Source organism: Coffea arabica, chromosome 5c (genome assembly GCF_036785885.1).
Source record: "Coffea arabica cultivar ET-39 chromosome 5c, Coffea Arabica ET-39 HiFi, whole genome shotgun sequence".
Lineage (NCBI taxonomy): Eukaryota > Viridiplantae > Streptophyta > Magnoliopsida > Gentianales > Rubiaceae > Coffea > Coffea arabica.
In genome coordinates, this window is record NC_092319.1 from 38,763,345 (window position 1) to 38,780,942 (window position 17,598).

Genomic DNA, 17,598 nt, shown 5'->3' on the forward strand with positions numbered 1-17,598 from the left:
TAACAGTCTTCATTCTCTTAGCCATCGAAGTGGAGCAATATCATTGAAGTTTGTGGGGGAACTCTCCAAATAAACATCCGCTGTAAAAATTTTGCAAACTTTACAGCATCTTCATAGTCCATGATTCTATTATCATAGCCTTCTCAGCTTCTTGGTTCTAACTTCCTGCATTTCAGTTGAGTTGAGAGTTGTGATCCGACGTTGAAAAGTTCGTTCATGTTTCCCGTCCATTTCCTAAAAAAAGTTCCTCAGTTACGTCGAAAAAATATATCGAGAGTGACCAACTGGTTGACTATAAGATGTTAGTTTAATGGTCGAATAAGTAGATTGTAAGCTCTGGTTGACAATGAGACCTTAGTTTAATGGTCGAATAAGTAGATTATAAGCCCTTAAATACTTCGACACTGCACTATAATTTATAGTAATTCACTTACACGGTAGTTCATGTCCAATTGTATGTAAGTTTTCTGTCGCTATCATTTTAAAAAATTGATACAAATGGTCACTTTCATTTCTTTTTACTTAATCCTTAGGAAACAAGAAAGACCAAAGGTTTCTAGTTAACAAAAAAAAAAAATGTTAACATCTTATTAAACTGCTTAATTTTGTTGTCCAAGATGATCTAGGATATTTTCCCATTGCAATTACCAACTAATTCACTACCAGAGCCTATTTGGGTAGCATGGCCCAAGGCAGAGTACTCAAAAAATCATAATGTACAAGGTTATACCATATTAACATGAAACAAAAATTATGTTGCATGCATTTGGGACTATAACAGTTGGAAACATTTGTTAGATTTAAAGTATATGCTTACATTTCTCTATCAACTTCTTTTTTTCGTAAATTTTAAAATAACTATCAATTGAGGACGTTTTAGTCTAATAGCTAATGTTAGGATACTAAAAATTAGATGTTCTTGATTCACTTTCCCCTTTCTCTCACCCCTTCTTTCCCTTTCGGCTTTTTAAATCCCACCATTCCCGTATTAAAAAAAAAAATGTACGTACATTTCAAGAACAAGAGCTACATGTGCTACAATGGAACATTAAAAAATATGTACTAATTTCTGTAGCTAAATTTTGGTATGATTAGGGCTTCAAACATTAATAATCTGAAATGTGTAAGAAAGTTATCAGAAGCAAAAAATGGATACATCTGACCCTCAATAAAATCCTAAAAATCTACAAGGTGTGCTAGGCATAGTAGGAAAGAAGCAAAAATCTGTACAATCCAAGAAACCATAAATGTAGAAGAGGGAGTTCTAACAACAGAACTTCTGAAATTCTCTTGAGAAAAGAAATACCTACTCTTCAACACAAGATTGTGATATACGTTTTCATGCAAAATTAATCTTAATTTTCAAGAAAGTAGTTGAAAGAAAAAGGACAGAAGTACCTTTAGGCTCACATCTAAGAAGATTGGGCAACATGAACTCGAAGAAGAAGGAGAAGAAGAAAAGTAGCAGAAGCAGCCTAGACCGCTATTATGTGGAAGATTGTGTGTATTCACCCTGTCACGTCTCACCTATTAAAGCAGAGACATAACATGCGGAAAAGATACCCTTTGGAGGTTCATTGAATCTGGTCATGGGACAATCTTCCACTGTATATCTACCATAATGTCTGACATAGACCATAGTATAGTCTGGCCGGACTATGTTCACTAAATGTTGGAAATACAATTGTAAAATATACGACGAACAACGCCCTTGGACTTGGAAACCCCTTAAGACTCCGAGTTTTGGTAGGCTGCGAGGTCAAAAGTTTAAGTTATTTTCTATTAATGTGTTATTATATGTGATTTTTTTTAAAATTTATACAGATTTATTGTACATCCATCTGATTCGATGGTGGTTCAATTCTCGTCAATTTTTCTAAGACGTCCAACGCACCCGTTTAATTAGGTGGTGATTTAATCTTTATCGATTTTTCTAGATCCATTAGGGATTCCCGGTTGGTTTTTCTAGGCCCCGTTAGGCATCTGATTAGAAAAAAATTGTAAAATAAACAAATTTTAATGCTTTTGAATCAAGCACTTTATACCATACTTTACAAATAAAGAGGCATGCTACAATGTCAAATTCTTATGGAAATCAGCTACTACTCAACAGGTGACTAGCTAATTGTCAAGAAACACCGATTTTATCAATAAGGAGTATCTATTAATACTTTTAAAAGCTTATTTCTCGACTTTTCGATATTACTTAGCAATGTCGAAAATATGCTTTTTGGCACCTAAAAATAAAAAATGTGCCTCTAATGAAATCTTTCTTGATTTGAGCATAGAATTTCGACTAGTAATTCAAGCATGTGATGCCACTAAATAAATTGTTCGGCGTGGAATAATATATAGTCAACGAATATTGTAAAAATTTCCAACTATATATTCTATGAATAGCATGGAACTTTCCACCACTACTAGACGTATGATACTAAATATGCTATTGGGCTGGCTTAACTGGAGCTACTTATGCGATGTCTGCCGCCTGCCATGCAATTGGTTGTGTCTTGTGTGTGCCTTCTGGCCGCCTTACCCATCTTCCGAGGTTAAAAGAAGGGCTTACGAGGGCTCAATGTTTGAATGTGACCTTGAAAGTTGAGATCATGAGGGCTCTTCAGCCTCTTCTTGTTTGGTCTTTTGTATCTAGTCGAAAAGTGGTTTAAAATTGTTCAGGCCTTGTTTGGATTGCGGTTTTTTGTCAGAAAATTACATTATTTTTCGTGATCACATTTTTCTATTACCTTTTACCCTCACATACATCAAATCGTTACAATAATTTTTCCATGAAAAATCATGAAAAATGCAATCCAAACGCAACCGAGTTTGCCAGCTAAAAGTTGGCAGAGCCCTCAAAACTCAAGCAAGCACAAAGCATACAATAAAGCATAATCCTTCATTCTTCAATACAACAAAGGGTAGGAGGAGTTGAAGTTTGAACCCCCCAACAAACTTGAAATGATTCCTTTTTTCTGTTCAACTAATTAATCAGAAGAGGATGTAACGCTACCATTTCCCATCAGAAAGCAATTATATATTTTGATGCAGACTATCAAATGTAATTAAACACAAAGGTGCCATCAAATTCATGTGATTAACTCACTAAGAACCCATCATTTGGCACTACAGAAAATCATACTCCTTGTACTAGAGCAGGTGTATCTTTTAGTCATTGGTCCAATGGCTTGCCAATGGAGGAAACAATGAACCCGATTTCTTGGAACATCTTTAGATCTACAGACTGAAATATTCCGTCCATCTCCCCTTGAAACCATGAGCTTTGAGCTCATCTCACTAAGGTAATATGCGAATCCTATTAGCATGAAGTAGCTACAAAAAATGCAGGTTAAAGTGTTTGTCAATTTGTATCATGTGGATCATCACTAGTACCTAGAATGTACTCCAAACTGAAAAAGGGGGCCCAAAAATAAAAAAGAAAGAAAGAAAAAAACTATTCCGTTTGAATTAATTGTTTTTTGGAATATTTTTAAAAAACTTTATTGTAACTGTATATATAAAAAAATTTTATTATAGATGTTTTTAGAGGTGTTTTTAGAAGTATTTTTAGAGGTTTTTAAAATATATTTTAAGGTATTTTTACAATTTATCACTTTTTTGAAGTATTTTTTTTTAAAAATTTTACACCATCCACCACCACCACCCCTTCCCTCCTCCTCCTCCCTCTCCTCTCTCTCCCTCTCCTTCTCTCCACTCTTTCCTCCCCTTCCTCCTCCCTCCTTTCCCTCCGCCTCCAAACCCCTCTCCCATTCTCAGGTGGTGGCTGCGACTCCAATCACGGATATAAGCCACGAGTCATGGCCAGATTTCTAGTCGTGACTAGGAAGGTCGCAGTCAGTGGAGAGGAGAGGAAAGGGAAGGGAGAACGGAGGAAGGAGAAAGGAGAGGAAAAAGCAGAAGAGAGGAAGGAGAAAGAGAGAGAGAGGGATCCTGGGTGTGGGGGTGGTGGCAATGGCAGTGGAGAGTGATGCCTGGTGGTGGTGGTGGGTAATGTGTAGAAGAAGAAAGAGGGATTTTTTAAATTATTTTTAAGTATCTAAGATGTGTTGTTTTTTTTTTTTTGAGTTGTTTTTTAAGTTAATTTTAGAGTTTATTACTATAGATGCGAAGGACAAAAACAGTTTTTCAAAAAAATGTTAAATCCAAACAGAGCGTATGAACTGGACCGAGGGCAAAGATACAGGGCAAAATGCAGTTTTGAGTTGTCTTTTTTCCTCCTCCTCCTCTTCCATGATATTAATATTGGTTGCTGAATAATTCAGCTCAAAATCATCGAGTTGAGTTGCATATATCATCGAGGGCGGAGGAATTGAGTTGCATATATCATCGAGTCACTTCAATTTCATATGTGCTATTGTATGTAGAAGTCGAAGAAAAATCCTACAATCCATCTTTGTTAGCACGAAATGTTAGACATTGTGGTTGAATAAACTCATTCAGTAAAGAAAGAAAAAGAAAACATGAGTGAATCTATTAAGGTCTAAAGTCCAAACATCCAGCTAAATATCCTTTCAAAAGAAAATCTGAGATTGATTTCCCTCTCTGTCAAGCAATACTCTTTTCTCATATTCATTTCTGTTCAATATGATCAACCACTTCTGCACTTCCCTATAACACATCTGAATCCATCAGCTCATACACATGGACAATTGAAACCTTGCAAACTCTATATTTTTTTGTCTTCCATCAGGCAAAAGAGCACCAAAGAGTGTAGTTTTAACCACATTATCATGAAGCAATACAGACTCCACTACATGACAGCACGCGTATTACACAACTCTAGAAAATGATATCTTCTTTAGACCTTTTTTTATCATGACACAGAATGATTCACTTCAGATTAGTTCTACTATAAGCAGCATAGGTTTCTTAAAGTATAACCTATCAGGACATGTTCGCATAGTTAACCATGCAATTAGTGGTGATCAGTAGAGACTCATCCTTCTCAGCCACACAAATAAGTTGAAATAGATCAAAAGTGCTTTTGACTATATGTGATTATTAAAGTATGGACTTGGCTGAGAGTACTTTACAGTGTAGTAGTAGAAAGAAAGAACTCAAAACGACTAAGAGCAATTCATGATTTTCTTCCAGCTTCAACTAATGAATCAAGAATGCAAAGATCTCCGCTGGGTATAGGGGATTGGTAGAGCTGTGGAGGACAACTAGATGCTGCAGGTATGCATCTCAACTGTACCCAAATTAAATCCCTCCCATAAAATAACAGAAAGATCTGCAGACAACTTGTTGAATTGTATGTAGCTGATGATGATGTAGGGAAGGACGGGGCGGTTGCCACTCCAGTACAGAGAAGGACTTGGATGCCTACAATTTCTATGCTGCAATTCACCACTCCCTTCTTAGCAAAAGAAATTCCAGCTGTTCCAAACATTGACTCCAACGTTGTAAATTACTCCCCTGGCTGATGCATGCAAATCCAACGAGTTTTCAGAAGCCATCATCTTTACAACAAAATGCACAAAACGCAGCCTAAATACACTCTGCCATAAGTTGGAAAGGAATCAAGAAGAGAACAAGTCAACTACTTTATTATTATTGTTGTTGTTGTTAATCTTGTTTCTGTTTGGATATTATAGTCTGCCAAACTACTTCCTAGAAAAACCATTGTATTGAAAGTTTAACACTGCCAAGTTCATTTTAGCCAATAAGGAAACTGCAAAATCCACATCAATCCCAAAACAGGGAAAAAAACACAATTTTCATTAAAAAGTGCTGATGTCTGACTGACCATGCACTATCTGTATGGTGAACAATGTATTGAAAGGAAAGTCAAGAAAAAAACAAAAGAAATAATAGCCTCTTTTTAACACGTCCTTTTTATGGTCAGCAATGATATACTGTAGTATTACCCAAAAATGTAACGGAAAATATTCAAAAACTATAGCATGCAAGGGACTGCTTTTTACCTGTCCTAATCATTCAAGAAGTATTTTAGACATAAAAAGCGAGGAAAGCTCAAACTTTCCCGCTTAAACAACTGTCTTGGCTTAGAGACAGAGGATAACATTGCTAGTTCTAGCTTACCTCTGTCCTAAGTACAAACAAATGTCCTCCGCAAAGTATTATCCACTTCTTGGATCTTTCTTCTTTTCCTTTAAAGTTATGAGAGGGAGGGATAAGAAAGCATTGGGCATAGTTTATTTGGTACCAGGGAAGGCTTAAAAAAGGGGTGCCCTTGACGTCGTTAAACTTAAAAAGGAAAAACTGTAAGAATGCCCCTCTATTAGGTTGGTGTACAAATGTCTTCAAACTCTTTCTTCATATATGTACAGAAGCCATAAATAAGCAAACTAGGGTTGTTATTTCCATGATAGGAGCAGGACAGAATGCATTAAGCAAGAGAACAAAGGATTTGAGGATATCCAAATGTGACCTAGTCTCAACTCTTAAATAGGCCCAATTTGGTGTCATTTGCTCTGTGAATGAAAGTACAAGACTAGTTAAACGGCAAACAGGTAAAGGTCTGTAAAATGCTGCTCAAGGCGAACTAAAAAGTGTTAGATACATTTCTATGTGAACAAAGAAAGTGGAAAAGCACATCTAAGTGTATCAACCAGAAAATTGATCAAAATCCTGCTGAGGTATTCACCAATTATAGAGTCTGAGAAGTCATATTTGTAAATCATTTTAATTCGGATGAGGAAAGAAATTAAAACTTTTCCCTTATTTTACTCATCATATTTGAAGCAGGAATTTTAACCATTGGTTTATAATTAGTCAGGAGTAGTAGTCAACCTCAAATAAGAGCATTTATTTTATATCCAGCTGCACAAATTCCAATTAATCGTCAGTGTATTTCAGTAAAGATTTGATATTCCTGAGAAGTTAATACATCCATTTGATCAAAACGTATCTCATCCCAAGGTTTTCTAGTTTTCTAAAATTTGGTAAGCCCAAAGGATAGCTACAGGCAAAGACTAGATTACAGGCAAGTCAACACATTGGAAAAGACTCACCTTTCACCGATCACTGGGTCAGAACAAAATATTCATTTGGCATCTAACTAAGCAGCTGCATCTATGGGATAACTTCCAAGTATACGAAGAAATGTTGCAAATTCCTGCTAAACAAAAACATACAAATTATGACAAGGCATTTGACAGGCAGCTACAATCTAATCCTTCAAGCAAACTGTGATCTAACACTGTTTGTCAGAATCATTAACTAGCGCGACAAATATCAAAGTAACAGTGACAAGCAGTGAATACACCAAATCACACATAGCATCATTAAAATTTGCTTAACACTCTGTGGAAAACCAAAATCTAGATAACACAGACTATAGTTTCTCTCTAACAGCTTTTGTATATAAGTCATACAGTGCTAGAACAGGCACAAGTCGAGCATCAAATTCCAACTGCACCCTACTTATGACGCCTCCATACTGAATGCCCAGTAACAGGACTATTTTGCTCCCAGATTGTAACAGAGAATAATGAACTTGGCATCTTGTGTGCAGGTCAATGGGAAAAAACTAACTACACCTTAACTAACCTTCTGTGGGAGGCTTAAAATGACTGAGGAGATATGAAATTCAGGAAACTTTCATTTACTTATATGTAGTTCATGAGAGGAGTTGGTTATGTGGAAGAGTGGATGCTTGTTTTTGCCTTGATCAATCTTTTTCCTTTTTCTTTGTGAAGTTTTCATTCTTTGACTAAATGTAGCAAGCCACTCTACAACTGGTGGACAGGGTAAAAACAAAAGAAAATTAGAGAGAAGACGATGTATTTCTCTTTTAAGCTGGAGTGTCTTCATATGACTTAAACAGGAAAGTGATTTCTCAGTGAAATTCTTCCAAACGCCCGATCGTCAACCAATGACAAGAGAGCAATAATCTTGAACTACTTTCTTCTCTTTTCTAACTCTCTTGTGTTTGCTTCAATTCCTTTTGTCTTCCTTCGCAACTTAAAATATATTCTTGCAAGGTTGTTATCTAATACTACGTTAAACAGGTTATCTCAATCAGCATCCAGGAGTGCAGCTTCACTTTTTGACACAATATTCACTCAATCTCAAAAGTTTATTTATGCATAGAGCTTGGGTAGTTCGAATTGTTATCAATGGATATCCATGTCAATAGGGTTTAGAACCAACTCAAAGCAAGCATAGAGGTAACTAAGGGAGGGAGAACATGAAATAACAAGGTGCTGACGACAAAATGGATATTCATGTAAGGATGTACAACCATTACATTTTAAGAAGCAAAGAATCATGAAGACATTATGACATAAAAGTAAATCATGTTATTCTAATAAAACAGAAGCATCGCATGAAAAAGTTACGATACCCTAGAAACTGATTAAAATATTACTTACACCATAAAGCAACAAATAGTAATTACAAAGATATATAAAGAACAAAAATGTCAAGAAATATAAAAATCAAGGTCAAGATATATCTTGTTTTGTATTGAAATATGCATCAATAATCATAACCGTCTTAGAAAAAGAAAATCCATCAAATACACAAGCTCTAGTTGTTCCTTTGGAAGTAGTATGTGATTTTAATACAAGTTAAAACCAAAAGTTTATTTGTGGGAATTGCATAATGATAATAAAAAAATTAAGTGGTACTTTGATTCTAATTTCAACAAAGTTGCCAAACAATGAGTTGAAAAAAAAAAATAGAGTTGAAGTGATCACAGTACCAGCAACAATGAAATGCACAGATTAGTTCGTGCAAATGGATGAAAGACGGAAATAAACCTGCAAATGACCTAAAGCATTTTGTGCACGAGATTCTGCCATAGATGCCTCAAAGTCAATATAGAACAGGTAATCAAAATACCTGCAGCCATAAGTAATAAATATTAGCTTCAACAGTGTAAACAAGATTAAAATACTCTATTGCACCAAAGAAGTATATTTCCAAAAAGTTGTGCAATGCCTAGTGGAGATATAATACAAAAATGGTTCCGGAACTAAAACCCCAAAATTTTCAGTTAATTCTAAAGTTTGATTGGCAAGAACAACTAAATCAAATGGTGCTGTAAATTATCATGTTTATCATCCTAAATAATATGCTCAAAAACCTCTTTACTAACTCCACATGGTCATCCTCCGTAAAATCTTCTCAGATAACAGCCTTCTCCTGGAAATCCTGATGCCAATTCATCTAAAGATGCTATTTGAACTTTGGAGGGATGCAGAGATGAACCCACAAGCTCAAGCTTGCAGTTTTTTATCCATTAAGCTATTCCCTTAGGAAGGATAGATTAATATCTATAAGAAGAGATAAAAGGTATAAAGGCACTTAAAAAGGCATCCTTTTCATTCTATTAAATCCCTAGTCAGCACCAAAATTGAACCTTGGCACCTTTTCACTTGTTCTGAGGCTGACTAGGCCATTTCCTTCCCTATGAATAGTCTGACACAAGCAACAGAAAATAGTCTGCAAAACAACTTTAGTTCATGATGGAAAACAGAAAAGAAGAAAAGTCATTTTATTGTTATTTTTAGTCTTATATGGATTAAGTTAAGAAACAGCAGGAAAAGGAGAAAATATGTATATTTTGTTGCAATATGCCTAATAATCTATCACCCACCAGTAACATAATCTTAGATAGGCTAAGTAGAAGTCAGGGGTAGTAATAGGGCAAAAGTTACTTTTAAACTTAAACTAGTACCAGTTGAGGCCAAAGCAAAGAGATGAGCTTCACATCTTTAAGGGTAACCATTCTAGAAGGTTCACAAAAGGAACATGGTTACACCAGTGAAGCCATGCACTTGTCCGCTCTGGATCATCACTGATTTGAGAACCTGTTTGAAATAACAAAAGAAGTACTCACTTGGCAGTTCCATTATTGGAGTCATCAACTACTCTCAGTGGTTGCTTTCTTTGGGGTCGACTTTCAATCTGAAAATAGGGTGGACATAAAATAACTGACTAACAATTTGCCATGTATAATATCCCCAATTGAAAAAGATGTTTCTTCTTAGCACCTTTGTCAAGTTAATATCCCTCAGTGCAAACACTGCTAAGGCTTTGAATATTACTCCTGGGCCTTCCTCTAAAGTAAATACAATACTTGTCTGAAACAGGCAATCATGCACTTCTCAGCATAATATACATGAACTGACAAGAGTGTGAAATGTATAACATACCTTAAAAGCCTTGTCTGTCCTTGGAATTATAGGATCTCTTGCAAGTATAATAAAGCGTGTAAAGTTATCTGGTTCATCCTGCAAAGATTTTCAAGAATATGAGTATCATCAGCTATAAAAATTGAGCTTCGTACAGTTTCTGACAGTAATTATATATTTATATGTTTGCTTTCTTCTTCTGTTCTCGCAATCAGACATGCTTTGACAAGCATTGATCATCAACAGGTTTATCTACTAACATACATGCTCGTACAACCTTAAGAAAATCTGCAAAGCAAATTCAATGCAGCCTTAAAGCCTCCCTCCCACCTTTTTCCCATTACAAAAGAATTAATAAAGCACAGGTTCAGCCATCCTTGGAGCAAAAAAAAAAAAAAAAAAATCAGCATTTCAATTGGATGACAAGGTGGAGCATACTGAAGGTCACGTAGAACTCAGAGGTTACATGGGCATGGCATGTTTAACACTGAATGCAAGAAGTCCGTTAGGCATGAACAATCAGAATCAGTTTGCTGGTAAGCAAAATCATAAATCTGGTGCATATCTATCAAAGTCAGGTTGACAAGAATTAATAAAGTGGCATAATGCCAAAATATCTTGTGGCACAGTTACCTAAGGAAGGAATTTTTCTACAAATATCCTTGCGAGAACCTCCAAATGAACAACAAAAAGGATATCAAGTATGTCAAAGACGATCTAAGAAATGGATAATCAATTTTACTTTTTAAGCTCCATTAGAATGTTGCCAACATATGCCAAATCCAGGCAACGAAATTCTACCATCCAATGAGATCATGTGGTAAGAGAGACATTGCTATCCGTAGACAAAAATTGTAAAGAGCCAAATTTACATAAGCTAATCAAGTCAACCACATGAACTCCGGAATGGAAACACATACTCAGACATAAGTACCAAACAGAAGAATATAAGAATTGAGTCAGGAGGACCTGTTTTTTTCATATGGACACATCTCAAGGAACTTCAAAAATAGGAACAAAATTATGTAGGATAAGAGACATTGGAAACTGAAGAAATGAAAAATTTTTAACACATTATACTTTACAGAACTGATGAACTGCACATGACTGCATTAAAAAATCCACTCGACACAAGTTGTCAATCTGTGGGATACACATTTGAGTGATGCAAACTATGTGCTTATTTTTAGTAAAACCAACGTTCCTAAATTAGTTATAAGGCTTTGAGAAATTTATCCTGCATACAAGAATTAAGTACCTGAATTGCTTTGGCAACTATATTGAGTCCATAGATTTCTGCTGCTCGAGCAGTTGCAATGACACCAGCATCAAACATTCTCTTTGAAACTACAAGCTGAGTGTGAATAACTAGTGTCAAAATCAATAAAGAGTTATATCAGATTTACAATTAAACAGGAATAGCTTTGTCACCTGAGCAGCACCAGCGGTGTCTTCAAAATTTTCTCTAACAACACCTAACTTGCTGAGAAAATTATCGCTTTGTGCAAGTGCCTGAAGGTAAGAGCTTTTCATATTGTAAAAACCAGGGAATGGCATTAAGACTTATGCATGTTTCATGGAATAACCCTCCACAGTAAAGATAGAAATGCTATTAACACAAATTTTTAAGGGTCCAATATGCCTGTCCATAAAGGCACTCAAGGATCACATGGCAAATTAGTTTTTCTTAAACTTTTTTTCTTATTTCATTCTAGATGGGTAGAGTTCAGTGTAGTTTTGGTAATGCTGGTGTTTACACTGGTGTGAGAAATAAGTCCAACAGCAAATCAATATCTCTTCTGACGGTTTCAATATTAAACAAGGACATGCGAAAACATGTGAATTAAATTAATCAGTTACACTGTAACATATCTTTAAAAGTGCATACAGATTACGAGTTTGAGGCACAGATTGGTAGCTTACTTAAAGGTCTAGGATAGGTGGACATCTATTATTCCAGAGGCTACAGATAAACAGAATTTGGAATATTTTCAGTCTTGGTTTTTTGTGCTTGACACTTGTACTCTAGGAGACGTGCTGAAAAACTTTTCACTTGATTTCAGCTGAGTGAGATTAGAAGGATGAATGATGCAAAAAGTGATTCTGAAGACAACAATGACCAAGTATATGACAAGCTTTCATAGACGCTAGAACTTCCAACTATGAATTGCAGTAACTTCATTATGACGTAAAGAAAGCTTACCTTAAACAACAGTTGCAAATTATTTTGCTATCCCAAGATCCAGGATATAAAATAACACATTCACTAAGTTATGGAACCTGTTAACTAAGTTAAGGAACCTGGCTTTTCGGATGAAAATGACTGCAGTCAGCCAAGAGTGAAACAGAAAGATGATGCAACTAGTGCGCATCCTTCGTTCCATACTCATGTTTCGCATGACTTATGCTTTGTACTTATTTCGTCTTCATTCGTGAACAGACAAATTAACAAAAACTAAGTGTGCATCGTAGTTTTATGACAAGTTCTTTGGAATAGTGCATTTATCACAAGTCAAGAATAGACTGAATTATCATCAAGTAATACTCTTGGTCAAATTGTGGCTCCAACCACTATTACAAACTTAAGAGAAATATGGAATACTAACCTGTGGATGGCTTAGGACACGTTTTAACCGCTCCAGTGGGATGCCTGGTAGTGCTAGAAGGCAAAAATTTACAGGCAACTGAACCTCACCCACAATATGTAGTCTATGACGAAGAAGCAAGTCATAGTTTCGATGAATACTTCCACTTAAAGAATTTTCAATCGGGAGAACTGCTCTATCAGCGATCCATAATTCAACTGCCTGTAATTGCATTCACAAGAGGGATAGCAGAGATAGGGTTAGGAAGTACATTGGGACCTAAATCAGGCAACATAAATTGTCTTCTCATGAACTAAGCTAGACAGTTAGTAGGTAGCAATGTATCACTTGCATCACCTTAAAAGCATCTTCAAACTCATTACAAGGAACAGTTTCGCATTGTGGATAAGCTTTCAGTGCTGCATCTTCACTATATGAACCAGGCTCCCCCTGTAGCATCAATCAAAACAAGTACAAACAGAAGGATTTTTTGGTTCAGAAAAACAAAAATATTACTTGTTTCATCTGTTTCTGTGAAAATGCAATTTAGCAACCAAACACCATAAAATACCAGGGCAAATTACCTTAAAAGATACCCGCACCTTCGAGCCATGACTTGGAAAAGTAGAAAAGTCAGAGACAGATAATGGTCCTGCAGTTGATAGTCTCATAAATTAGTCAAATTGAAGAAGATAAGATGGTAATAGTCAACCAAACATGCAAAAGACAGCAGACTTTGCAGGATCACTGAGAAACTTCAACAAAGAGAACTAATTAAGATTTGGAACTAGTTGCAAGCCAAAGTGACATTCTTGTTGAAGCTAACTTATAAGAATCTAAGCCATAAGAATCTAACTTATCTTGACAAATCCAAATGCTAATGCTATAATGAAAAGAAAATGATATAGCATTCAGCCTCTAATAGAAGAAAAGTCCATGGACTTTCCACAAGCAATATTGCTCAATCAGGTATCTTTCATTATCCGTCATTCAACCATTCGCGAAACATATTTATACAATTTAGATTTCTAAATTATGTCTCTTAATGTGAACTTACTCATTGCTTCTTGTGAAATGTGGATTACATTTCCAAATGCATTGAGAATGGCATTTGAAGCATGAATGCTATCAAAAATAGACAAAAGAAGGTCCCCTTTTTTCCCATGTTGGACTAAGAAAAGAGTCCATTTTTACAGGAGATATCATAATCATCCAATTTCTTTCCATAATTGTTTGTTTTCAATTCATACTGTCACCTGCAGCTGGATCCATATACCTGCGTAAAGAACTTGGAATGCCTATTAGGTATTGACTTTCCTAGAGCACAGAGCCTGCAAAATGACCACCTTAATCAACTTCCTAACTACGTTGATGGGTAAATCCAGGATCCTGATGCAATGGAGATGAGAAGCACCTCAAGAGATTTGTCAGCAACAATTTTGGCTAAATCAACCTTGAGCAGTTCAAGTGCCCAAAATATTAAATTTAGTTGTCTCTTTCCTACAGGCTGAGTGAGAACCACTAGCTAGCCCCCTAGGCACCTAATAGGAAAGATGCTCTACAGTTGGACGACAAATTTCATCACCATGTATAAATTGCTATTGTGACTTGTTCAACCAGTTGGTGACAGCATCCAAATAATGAAGACTTGTACCCTTATACTGCAGTAAAAGCAATGAACTGATTCATGCAGTTGACAACCATCATCCAATGCAGATATTCATATGTTGCATTTTTACGAATGGAGAAATAATATGTTTTGCAGTGATTCCTCTTTTTGACATAAATCTTAATCTGTTTAACAAAAAAGGGATCTGAAAGCAGAATCCTACACAGCATTATGAACAATGTATATCAGACAAAACTAATACATAGTTTAGATAGTATGAAGCCCCATACGAGCTCCCAATTCATTCGCAGAACATGTGTATTGCAAGAATCATAGGGGAAATAGACTAGACACTAGTCAAGCACATTGCGGTACAATTACATCCCCTTGAAATTTTCTTTCTTTTTCAATATTATTAAGTGTTTACGAAAGAAAACTTGGAAAGAGTGACATGAAATTTGCTTGAGTATAACAGCCACTTTTAAGAAACAATTTGTGTCTGTGTATTGAGAGGTCATTGTGCAATGTACTAGTTGGCTTTGTTGGGCAATTATTTTTGCAAAATCCATCAGAAGAATAGTCAAAACAAGTAATCCCCATTCCCGGCATCCTATCTTTTCTCCACCATCCCTTTTCACCTCTCATCTTCAGGAAACCACAAATAGTCAAATGGAACTAGAAATGGTCAGATTGAACTAACCAAGAGAATTGAAGGGAACTAATATAGTAAAAGGTTTATCAAAATAAAGTAATCAGCTAGTACTTGCTAATAAACACAAGAACAGCTGCCCTTAAATCAAATTCTAGCCCTCTTATAAAATTAATAATGAACATACATAGATCCTATATCTATTTTGATGCTGAATTTAAGAAGCTGCAAGAGCACTTAACAACAAACACTCTTTCCATTTCATCCAAACTGAATAAGCTCACAGTTTAGCAGCAACTGCTAAAATATTAGAAGTTAACATCAAAACTACCAAATAACAGGTTCCAATACACAACTAAACAACGGAGCACTCTTCATATTCAGCAAAATAAATATAGAGTAAAATTTACTGGGTAAAGAGGTCAAATCCTTCTGCAATTTGTTAGCCAAGCTGCTTTCTCTGTTATCAACCACACTTGGCAATTCAGAAGCTGAATTGGAAGAACAATTCTGATCTCCAAGACACCTTATTGCATGATTTCCTGAAAACCCAATAAATTCACTACATTTCAAGCCTAAACAAGCATATACGCTGGGCTTTTCACTAAACTGTGCACATCCCACTTGTGGAAACAAACACCCCAAGTTAATTAAATTCTTGACAGCCATCAAACCATCAAACCAACAATATAACCAAAAAAATTTACCAATCCAAGAAAAGAAAGACCAACAATAGAACCAAAATATTTTATCAATCCAAGAAAAGAAAGAAGTTTCTTATGAAAGTATGACACAATGAATTGAAGGGTTGATGGAATTGGGCTGCATTGTATAAATATGCATCACCAAGAAAATTAGGTGAAGGGGTCTTATTTGTACCAGATTAACGTGAAATATAATAGGAGTATTTGGTTGGTGGTTTGGCTTCAATTAGAAGTTTTGACAAGATTCTTGATTAAGGATTTTAAACACGACTTTGTGGAATCTAAATTTGACCGTTTGAGCAGTTATGGTTACAAGGTATTGAAGTGGTATTTTTGGTAGGAAATTCCGACAAGAGTTAGGTGACATGGCTGTTTACGTTTGGGTACGATTGTCAAATGTTCCACATAAGATCAGGTGGCACGAGGAGAAACGGTGGATGGCTGATAATTGTTTCATGAGTGGATTTTTGTTGGTGAAATAGATAAGAGATCATGCAGTTGAGTTTACCTACGCAAAAGAGTTGACTTAAGAAACAGACGATATGCTTAAGCCATATCATAAGCCCAACTATGTTTTTAGAACCGGGTATTGACTCGGTCAAGCTCACGGGTCAGGGATCAATAGGTTCAATCAGATTTGATAGGAGTTGAACCGGATGACATCATAAATAAAAATTATTTAAAATTTAAAATATTATATGTAAAATACCTAATAACATGTAAATATTAATAAATGTATATTCATATATATTTGATATTTTAAATATATTTAACAAGAAAATACAAAGAAATTAGAACAATTAAGTAACAATTTATAGTATTTAATGAGCATTAACAAGTTTAGAATTAAAATTATGGACTTAATTAAAAGATAATACCAAACTTTAAGAAAATATTGATAAAGTATGAAATATTTGAGATATATTAATAATTTTTAACAATCTAGGGTCAAAACATAATATTGAAAAAGTTTGAGTTTTTTTTTTAAAATGCTGTTTGAACCGAAAAAATCCGATTTTTTTGGTCAAAGCCAGTCAAACCCGGTTTTTGACAGGATTTGACCGGATTTTTACTTATCCGGTTTTTAAGCATGATTCGGATCGGACCCTTGGCCGGTTTTCTGTTCGACCGATTGAACCGGCCGGTTCAGTCCGAATTTTAAAAACACAAATGCCCAAACATCTCCAAATATTGAAACTTTTAAAAACCAGGAGGCACATCATTTTTATTTTATGTCGATTTGTTGTATAAGTTGTATATGATATGGTGTAGGATTTTCTATTATGGTTTACTAGATACACTTATAATTTTCTGTTATGGTAAAATATCTCATAAATAATAGATTAGGGATGGCAAAAGTTAAATCCGATATCTATGAGTCAGGAGTGCAAACAAGTCGAGTTGAGTCAAATTTTGACTTAATCGAATCAAGTCGCAACTTAATTTTATTAAGCTCGAACTCAAGTTTGAGTTCGAGTTCGAGCTCGACTCAAATTCGAATTGAGTTCGAGCTTTAAAAAATAAAAAAATTATTTATTTATTTTTTAAAATGAATAAAATAATAATTTTTCTTAACAAATAATAAAATATTATGGATATTTATGTAATTTTACTATTAAATTAAAAATAAAAAATATATAATTGAGTCGGCTTACAAACTAACGAGCTAAATATTTTGAGCTCAAGTTCAACTTGGTCAGTTCGAGATTGATGTTGACCGAGCTCAAGTCGAGCTGCTCATGAGTGGCTCGATTTATTTGCACCCCTGACTCGATCCGATTCGATGGATAATTTAATTAGACGATTGATGGGTAATCCATTAGGGTTTAATAACATAACCCTAAAATCCCAAAACTCGAAACCCGTGTGTATGTGTATCTAACAGAGGCATTTTACCCTTCATAAAATGCTAAATTCCTCTCATGTA

At 35.2% G+C, this 17,598-nt stretch overlaps 1 protein-coding gene and 1 long non-coding RNA gene across 8 annotated transcripts; both read right to left on the reverse strand.

Moving 5' to 3' along the window:
- Positions 1-12: 12 nt before the first annotated feature.
- Positions 13-1,529, reverse strand: LOC113691102 (uncharacterized). Its single transcript, XR_003448544.2, has 2 exons — positions 1,399-1,529; positions 13-234 (listed from the first exon to the last, which is right to left on the reverse strand). It is a non-coding gene; the product is annotated as an uncharacterized lncRNA (long non-coding RNA).
- Positions 1,530-4,986: 3,457 nt separating this feature from the next.
- Positions 4,987-16,183, reverse strand: LOC113690895 (arogenate dehydratase/prephenate dehydratase 1, chloroplastic). Of its 7 annotated transcripts, none has more exons than XM_027209013.2 (12): positions 15,378-16,183; positions 13,294-13,361; positions 13,067-13,159; positions 12,731-12,931; positions 11,556-11,636; positions 11,383-11,478; positions 10,146-10,223; positions 9,984-10,073; positions 9,830-9,897; positions 8,748-8,829; positions 6,996-7,099; positions 4,987-5,440 (listed from the first exon to the last, which is right to left on the reverse strand). In XM_027209013.2, the coding sequence occupies exons 1-11, from the start codon at positions 15,634-15,636 to the stop codon at positions 7,043-7,045; spliced, it is 1,173 nt and encodes a 390-aa protein (XP_027064814.1). In that variant the 5' UTR covers positions 15,637-16,183; the 3' UTR covers positions 4,987-5,440; positions 6,996-7,042. The 7 variants fall into 7 exon arrangements, with proteins under 7 accessions (XP_027064814.1, XP_027064816.1, XP_027064815.1 ...); XM_027209015.2 differs by having other exon boundaries at positions 4,987-5,480; XM_027209014.2 differs by having other exon boundaries at positions 4,987-5,519.
- Between the last annotated feature and the right edge of the window lie 1,415 nt (positions 16,184-17,598).